We start from the raw sequence: 8,632 nt of genomic DNA, 5'->3' as shown, positions 1-8,632 counted from the left end.
GTATTATTTCTGACCGACATAAAGGTATTAAATGTGCCATTCGAGAGTGGCCTAGACGTGAGGACGGAAGAGAACAGATATATCACCGATATTGCCTTCGACATGTTGCTAGCAACTTCAACAGACACTTTGATAACCCGATTCTAAAGGCATTGGCCTTGAAAGCTGGATATGCGAGTAATGAAGCTAAATTTAAGTCCATAATGCAAACCATTAAGGAGGCCGAGATTAATTTACTGAGGGGTGTAGACCCTACTGATACGCGGATTGAACGTTATATGCCATACACATATCTAGTGAGTGAGGATGTGGAGAAATGGACCCAGTCACATGATGGTGGAAGACGTTACGGGGTAATGACAACCAATATCTCCGATTGCTTTAATGGGGTACTTAAAGGTGCCCGCGGTTTGCCCATTGCTGCAATGGTTCATTTCACTTGGTGCAAACTTGTTGCATATTTCCACGATCGACATAAACAAATTACTTCTGATCTCTCTCGAGGTAAGCTGTGGAGTGATTATGCAATGGAGATCTATAGCAGAAATGAGCAGAAAATTGCAGGACACACTGTGAGGAATTTTGATCATGCTGAGGGTGTATATCAGGTGGTTACCCCGTACAATGACCATAGAGGTGGAGGGGGAAACCACAATCATGAAGTGCGCATATTTGCTAGAACATGTGGTTGCAGAAAGTGGCAAAACTTGAAGATCCCTTGTTCACATGCAATTAAAGTTCTTCAAGGTCTGCATCTCAATGCGACCAACTATATTGACCCATGTTACAGTTTGAACAACGCCATTCTCACATATTCACATAATTTTGTGGTACCAAAGTCAGAGTCTGAGTGGAGGGACGTTTCCGGACCACGATGGGTGCCTGACCCACTGCTGTTGCGGGGCATAGGTTGTCCTGTGTAGTCAAGAATAAGGAATGAAATGGATGGGGTACGGCGAGAACGGGGAAGCCGGAGGGAAGATCCGGACTTGAGGGAGACTCAACCGAGGCAACGATGCGAAGTGTGTCATCAAGAGGGGCATAACCGTAGAAGTTGTCCCAATTCCCGTGGGGCATCGACAAGTGGTACTGCTATAAACTAGGCAAGTGCCCTCACTGTTTTTATATAATATATTCAGAATTTCATTTTCTTATTGTTCTTTGCATTTGGAAACTAATGACCGTATTTTAATTTTTGGCAGGCAAGCGGAAACTCGATTTTGCTAAATCACATTGTACGTGGGACTTGTGGTTATCTTCTGTATGGACAAGTGCTAGGTGACTATGTAGAGTCTGTTGTATCAGTATGGAGAAGTGCTTGGTAACTATGTAGAGTATGTTGTATCAGTATGGTTTAGTATGGACAAGTGGTAGGCAAATATGGAGACTATGTTGTATTTATTAGTTGTTATTTTGGTTATTGTTGAATGTTGTTGTAATTGAACTATTTGTTGTCCATTGTACTTGTTACTATAGTTGCGTTGTGCAGCTTTTGCCTATAATGCCAGCAATTATATTACTTTGGCATTAGTAGCTACTACTTTGGCAAATTCAACCACAGGGCCCTCCTTTGAAGCGATGATAGCTAGTATTGAATGTTTTTTGTCCGTTAATAGGGAACCTATAATGGGCATGAATAGTAACTGTTTGAATCCAGTTGTTTGCATATGATGTACGAGCCATTTACCAGTATCATATGCTTGTATCTACTTGTTTACCGCTGCTCATGTTATGTGTTCTGGATCTAGTTTACTACTGCAGGGGAAGGGAAACCAATTATGGTTTACTGCTGCACGAGTAGGTGCCAAAAAAAAAAAAAAAACCCCAGTGGAAATCGACTCTCTGATAGTCGATTTCCTATGGAAATCGAGTATAAGATGGTCGACTTCCACTGGGGGATTTTTTTTTTTTTTTAATCCCAAATTGGGAACTAATTTCAACAGGCAAGTGAAAAGGGATATTTTTATAACTTATTGCTTTAAATAGAAACGTATAGATGTAAAAAGTCACGAGAAATATAACAATGAACTCAACTTTCCTATTTTGTGCATAAAACTAACTACAATGCAGAAATTAAATTGCAAGAGTCAAATTAAATAAATTAGGTTATTTGTCTCCATATATTGCAAGGACATACCTTAATGAAATTATAGACTAAAGAAAACCACACCAAGTCTAAAAGCTCAAATTTGAAACTTTTTTTACTTTATCACATAGGCTTTAATGTAAGACTTTGATAGACGGTATATTGTAACCATTAAAAAACAGGTACTAAGCATAAAAATAGAATTCAAACGCCACTCATCTCAACGAATCATGCTATATTATTCAAATATTTGCATTCATATTCACGATAAAATCACAAGGCTGGTACAGTTTAAGTGCCAAAAGAGAAAGAAAAAATTTTGAGTAATGTTTTTTTACACATTAAAACATGTTATTTGAAACATAGTACCAAACACATTGACGTGTCTCTACGCCCCTTAGCATTCCAAGTGTCTCCCTAGTGGTGTAAGACATTGACGTGCCTAGAGAGACCGTCCTCACACATTCCACCGATGAGATTGAGCTATAATCCATCATTGATCCATTCTTCACCAAATTGACCCCAACATTCAGCTCTCCACAATCAGATTGATAGATCAACTCATTATTGAAGATGTCAAGCTTCCACTGACCCTTACGTGCCACCTAAAGCCTTGAAGTCACATCCTATGCACTACACATGACACCACCCAAATAGACTTATAGTGGGTTAGGTTGGGTTGTGTTGATGGGTTGGATACACACTCTACACAGGAAGAGCGATAACGATAAATTTGAACTTAGATTATTATAATATTTTCTTATATAAATGGAGAATATGTTATTATAGTGATTTTTTAAAAAATATATTATAGTTAGTTGACTAATTTAAACATATCCAAGAAGATTTTTAAAAAATTGTACACCCCCATTCTATGGAATACATGTTACATATTACAATAAGTTTAAATTATTATATAATTTTAGAATTGTAGCATTTTTTTTTCTTTCCAAATATAATTATTATACCTATATTGTTGAAATTTTAATTTTTAGGTAATTTTTTGAATTTTTATTATTTTTATTGCTTTTCTAGGGCCCATATCTTTATTTCCAATACCTATTTTTTTTGTATTTTTTAACCTAAAACTAAAGAGTTTGACAGAAATAGAATAAAATTTCATGCTTTTCAACCTAAAAATTAAGAAAAATAAAATAAAACTTCGAGCCCAAAACTGAATTGGACTGAATGGACCTAAGTGGACCGAATAGGATTGAAGTGGACTAAAATAGACTGAATGAACCTAATAGACCGAATTGGACTGCAGTGAACCGAATGAACCTAAATGGACGGAATGGACCTAAGTGGACCGAATTGGACCAAAATAGACCAAAAGGACCAAATAGACTGAATTGGACCGAATTAACCAAAGTGGACCTAAGTGAACCAAATTAGACCGAAATGGACCAAATGGGACTTAACATAAAGTCATAACCCTTGTAGGTCTTGCATGAAATACATATGCCAGATCAAACGAGAGCTAAAGTTGATGCCAAACTTTGAAATGGATGTGCGGTAAACTTTGAAATGGATGCATTTAAAATAAGAACTTTTTTTTTTTTTTTAAAAACCATGTCAACATATGCGAATCACCAATTATGAAAAGCCCAAACTAAAAAGTATTATAAACAGGATATCAAAGCTGAGTTCGATATTGGAATAAATCCAGAAATGGTACTGGGAACTCACTTATGGAAAATGATTCGATTATGTAGTAAAAAAAGGTACGGTTCCTATTATTCAATGTGACGACAAAGAAAATTTTATCCTTGATAAAAACTTCTGTAATATAGCCTACTGACACTAATTATACTTCATTTTACTGATTTTAGCATCCTCAAGAATTAACATATCCTAATGATTTACATTTTCCTCAGCTTTCTTTACTCATCTTTAGTTTTGCAGAGGCAGGCTAAGGATGTACGGGGAAGCAATGTAGCTATTTGTTACAATAAAAGAACATGAAGCAGAACACGGACATGCAGGACATGGCAGACCAAGGAATTTCAGGAAAGCAATTTCCTTTGCAAATTTGTTGAACACAAAAGAACATGAAGCAGAACAAGGATGTGCATAATGTTCCAGACCCAAGGATTTGCAGGAAAGCAACTTCCTTGCCAATTGTTGCATTCAAAATAATATGAAGTAAATGGATGTCCAGGACATAAAAGTTTACTTGTCAAAAATATTTCTAATGATACACAGAACAATACATGTTTAACACATCTTAAACATTCCATAAAATTTGGTGAAGAATTTCCTAAAAATTCTAGAATCTGATAGAAACCAAAACTTTTTTTCATTTGGTATACCAAACAAAGTACAAGAAGTAGCATGAAGTGAATTAAAACTTAGCATGACTAAAGATTCACCATACAGGAGCAATATATTCTTCAGTTCCAACAAAAGAGTTCGACTGTGTGACAGGTTCTGCAAAAAATGTTGGTGGTGGTTGACTCCTGGATCTCCTCCTATTACTGGGTAGGGGATGCTTTATAATCTGCAGTAAGTAGTAGCATGGTCAGTAGTTCACATTTTCAGAACCTAGTAATTATCAAGCAGAACCTGAAGATCATGTCATTCGGATTCCCAACATTTCAAGGTACAAGAAATATTCTAATTGCTTCAGAAGAGAAATTTTCCCAACATTTTGGTGCAAGAATGAAAGGACTATAGAACTGATAATATAGCGACAACATAAAATGATGAGCTGATAGAATCAAGCCTTGCACTAAGGTGGACATGAACCACAGACTACCACCATTTAATAAATATATAAGAGACAGGAATATTTCTTGGATTCAATAATGCAGCCAGTTGAATAGTCAACTGGAAGACGGGTTTGATTTTCTTTGCATGATCATTTCCTTTGACAAGAAAAGGGCAGTGGACTGCTCTCCTGTGAACTATAACTCTTTGACTAGGTGGATTTTTTTCATCTCTGTTTTAATTTTTGTCTTCTTTTTTGGTTGTCAACTTAAGGTGACTTTGTTGATTCAGTGAAGACCATAAACCTATACTAGGAAAGGCAAGAATCACAGGTACATGTCTGTGAAAATTGAAGCACAAAGTCTTCTGACAGGAAAAATGTAACATACTTGTGGTTCACATGATGTCATAAATGATAAATCAAAGTCAGTTAGCATGGCATGCCCATCCTTCTGGAGCAAGATATTTTCAGGCTTCAGGTCACGATAAATTATTCCTGTACAAAGGCATTGGAAAAGACAAATTATAAGCACACAAACAGAAGGTCCATTTTTCTCCATCTTAACAGCCTATCTCTGCTAGACTTAGGTGCCAAACTAAACATGAATAAACTAAAGTGATGAAGCAGCAACAATCTATGATACTGGTATGATAAAGTCATGCAAGATTTATATATATAAAAAAAAAGGAATTAAGGACTCGTAATTTTATGACATCTTAAGCAATGGTTTCCGGTTTAGCCAAAAAAAAGAAAAAAGCAATGGTTTCCATTTTCCTAGGAAGCACTCACATATATAAGTTCCCTGTGATTTCCTCCAATCCATTATACAAGTTAATGAAAAAAACAAAAAATGAAAAACTAATTGATACCATAAAACCAGAGGAAAGATACTAGAGATTCTCATACGATCTAAATACCTAAACAATGGAGATACTCCAAGCCAATGACAACTTCTGCTGCATAGAACCTAGAGATGAATAGAAGTTAGCATTGAAATGATAAAAGGTTTGATATATAACAGGTATACACTTATCAGGATGAGAATAAGATGTTTCAGTACTTTAATTAGAAATGAAGAGAAACCCATAATTAATCTGTTCTTTACATGACCAGTCTAACAATGATTAACCCAGTGTTGGAGACAGTGTACAAGGAATATCTGAAATCATAACATTCTAGTTGCACCAACTGAATGATAAACTCTATCTCCACTTCAATAATAGTAGAATTCTGGGACAATCAAATAGTTTCAACTAGATAAAATCTGGTCTTCTATATTGTAACTTCTAAGAACGGTAAGGCAACATGTTGCTTTGGCACTAAAATATGTTACAAACACAACCAATGAGTACCTTGCAGATTCCTCTTTAAAAAGTTTCATTGGCTGCTTGTCAAGCAAGGCAAACAATTCTCCTCCAGGGCAAAAGTCTGTTATCAAACAAACGTGTGTAGAAGTCTGAGGAGATAAAGAGACATCAGTATACTCAAATGTATTACAAATCAGTACTATTAACCAACAACGAGAATCCCAAATGGCATCGAATTAAAGGCTACTCCACTAATAGATTAACTTAGATAAAAGAGAAGGATATACAGAAGTCATACCAAGTGTTTTATTCTCAAGCAAGAAACTGAAATAATCCTGTAGTAAAGCTAGCACAACCACCGCGCCACCCCCCCCCCCCCCCCCCTGCCCCTCCTTTTCTGTATTTCTTGCCACATACTTCTAGACGCTTACCAAGTTAATTGAGTCATACTTTTCATCAGCATCTGTAAAACAAGAAAGGTATGTTGTAAGCACTTCACACACTAATGTAGAATGACAACAATTGAATTTAGCGGAAATTCATACAATCAGTCTAGTATCAAGTAATTACATAATTTTTTAAGGTAAAATACAAGAAGCCTGGCCTGCACTGTGCTTTCTTCTGCTTTTGATGCCAGGTACAAGCAGGTTGGAGCCACAAGACGCGGATCATATTCTGTCATACTCTTTCTGAAAGCACAAAAAGAAGTTAAGCTTAGCAAGCAAAAGCACAACTGGGCATAAAAAATTGCCTGAATGTGCTTTCTTATGAGGTGATGCTATTTTTGTTTTTTGTTTTTGTTTTCTTGTTTTCACTTTCATCAGTCACTTCATCAAATTCAGAATCCTCAGTGGCATGTTCACTTTCAGAGTCACTCAACACATACCTTGTCTGCGCATGGTTCACCCTTTGAGGTCTTGCTCTTGGTGGTGCAACTTCAATAGTTTCTTCAGTACTGGCAGAAGTAGAAGCAGAACCCGAATTTTCTTCATTTTCAGTCACTTCATTTACCTTACCAACCCTTCCCAACACAGAACCACTTTTCTTGTTGAATGGAGATGCCCTCATCTTTCTCAGTTTCTTCTCTGGTGAAATCCCGGAATTTTCAGCAGGCTTTAACATGTCAGTTAAAAGCTTCTGGCCCAATGTCTGAGGCTGCTGCTTATTGGCTGCACCTCTCTTCTTTGCCGCTGCAGGGGCCTTAACTGCCTTAGCATTTGCAGCCAGTTTTCCCCCGCCCTTTTTCCTGGCTTCTGGAGTAGCTACAACTTCTATCTCACTATCTTCATCATCATCATCATCAATTTCATTAATATCATTATAATGATCGTCATCATGATCAGATATCTCCGAAACAGTTGCCAAGGCCTTCTTCTTCTGTGCAGCAGCAGCCCTTTTGCTAGGTTCTTTCTTCTTGGCCGGTACTTTGGGCACTTCAGTCTCCATGGCTGTCAGGCATAAAGACAAAGAGAGATTTACCTCACAAATACTTACAGAAAAAACACTCCAACACATTCCCAATGATCACGGTAAAAGATCATGGAAAAATTCACAAGAAACTAATTATTAGTTCTGCTGAATCTCAAGTGGAAATTTTAGTTGGTGCTTGTAACATGGAAAATTTTTATCTATGTACATTACAGTATTTTGTTCTCTTATACTTGATTTTATGAAGAAGAATAATAGAAACACAATTTCTCACACAAGATCATATATTAACTGGTTTGCAAACAATATCCCCATATCATCCACTGTAATTTTTCTTACATTACAGCTGAGTTGTGTAAAGATCATAATAAATAGTCTAATGAAATATAATAATATAGCATTTACCGGCTGATTGATCAGGAGATGCATCGAGGTTATAGGCAGCAAGTCGTTCTTTAAGCTCATCCTTTCCAAGGAAAAATAGAACATAGGAACAGAAACAGACCTTAGCAGGAGCTTTCCTAGAGCCTGCTCTGTCTTTGGGTTTTGCTGCCTCAGGAGCTTTCTCTGGTAAATGAAGCAGATGTAAACCAAAAATCAAACAAAAACTAATACATATAATAAACATAATATTTTTTCACACTTACCAATTTCCATTGCAGCCACAGATGACGAGACAGCTTCTGCAACAGATTCTGCATTATTTCCCTTCTTATTATTGTTCTTCCGTGGGTTCTTGGGTGCTTGTCTAGCAGACTTCATAGCAGCTTCACCCCTTGCTTTGCCTCTCATTTTCTTTCTTAACTCCTCTGACTCACATCACTTTTCTCTAGCTCCTAAATGACATAAAACTAAAAACAGTCAAGAAATAGAAAGACACAAAAATAAACAAATCATCACAAGGAATTGTTAATTTTTCAGTCATACATCGAGTTGCCCCTCCAAAGCATCAACATCTGTCCTCCAAAAGGACTTTGGAGTTTCCTTTCTCAAATCATCAACCTCCTTATTGACCTTATCCCTTTCAGCGCATAACTCCTGAACCTTCTCAATGGTCAGCGCATCAACATCTGTACTCCAAAAGGACTTTGGAGTTTCCTT

General features: G+C 36.7%; 2 protein-coding genes across 2 annotated transcripts; both read right to left on the bottom strand.

Annotated features, from left to right (window-relative positions):
- Positions 1–4,428: 4,428 nt before the first annotated feature.
- Positions 4,429–6,287, bottom strand: LOC115981464 (phototropin-2-like). The gene is made up of 4 exons (XM_031103615.1): positions 6,149–6,287; positions 5,714–5,763; positions 5,185–5,291; positions 4,429–4,586 (listed from the first exon to the last, which is right to left on the bottom strand). Exons 1-4 carry the CDS (start codon positions 6,175–6,177, stop codon positions 4,455–4,457), a joined length of 318 nt encoding a protein of 105 aa, XP_030959475.1. The 5' UTR covers positions 6,178–6,287; the 3' UTR covers positions 4,429–4,454.
- Positions 6,288–6,771: 484 nt separating this feature from the next.
- On the bottom strand, positions 6,772–8,607 carry LOC115981461 (DNA topoisomerase 2-like). The gene is made up of 4 exons (XM_031103611.1): positions 8,459–8,607; positions 8,179–8,367; positions 7,937–8,098; positions 6,772–7,551 (listed from the first exon to the last, which is right to left on the bottom strand). Exons 2-4 carry the CDS (start codon positions 8,321–8,323, stop codon positions 6,869–6,871), a joined length of 990 nt encoding a protein of 329 aa, XP_030959471.1. The 5' UTR covers positions 8,324–8,367; positions 8,459–8,607; the 3' UTR covers positions 6,772–6,868.
- Between the last annotated feature and the right edge of the window lie 25 nt (positions 8,608–8,632).

This window comes from Quercus lobata, chromosome 3 (assembly GCF_001633185.2).
Source record: "Quercus lobata isolate SW786 chromosome 3, ValleyOak3.0 Primary Assembly, whole genome shotgun sequence".
NCBI classification, from domain to species: domain Eukaryota; kingdom Viridiplantae; phylum Streptophyta; class Magnoliopsida; order Fagales; family Fagaceae; genus Quercus; species Quercus lobata.
This window is presented reverse-complemented; position numbering and strand designations above follow the sequence as displayed.

What these genes read in the sequence shown, in the direction of transcription:
- LOC115981464 (XM_031103615.1), bottom strand. Translation starts at nt 6,177, where the DNA reads ATGAAACTTTTTAAAGAGGAATCTGCAAG. An exon ending in TTTAAAGAGGAATCTGCAAG is followed by an intron (nt 5,764 to 6,148) that starts GTACTCATTGGT and finishes ATTCATCTCTAG; the next exon opens with GTTCTATGCAGCAGAAGTTG. An exon ending in GGAGTATCTCCATTGTTTAG is followed by an intron (nt 5,292 to 5,713) that starts GTATTTAGATCG and finishes GCCTTTGTACAG; the next exon opens with GAATAATTTATCGTGACCTG.
- LOC115981461 (XM_031103611.1), bottom strand. Translation starts at nt 8,323, where the DNA reads ATGAGAGGCAAAGCAAGGGGTGAAGCTGCTATGAAGTCTGCTAGACAA. An exon ending in TGTGGCTGCAATGGAAATTG is followed by an intron (nt 8,099 to 8,178) that starts GTAAGTGTGAAA and finishes TTCATTTACCAG; the next exon opens with AGAAAGCTCCTGAGGCAGCA. An exon ending in ATCTCCTGATCAATCAGCCG is followed by an intron (nt 7,552 to 7,936) that starts GTAAATGCTATA and finishes TATGCCTGACAG; the next exon opens with CCATGGAGACTGAAGTGCCC.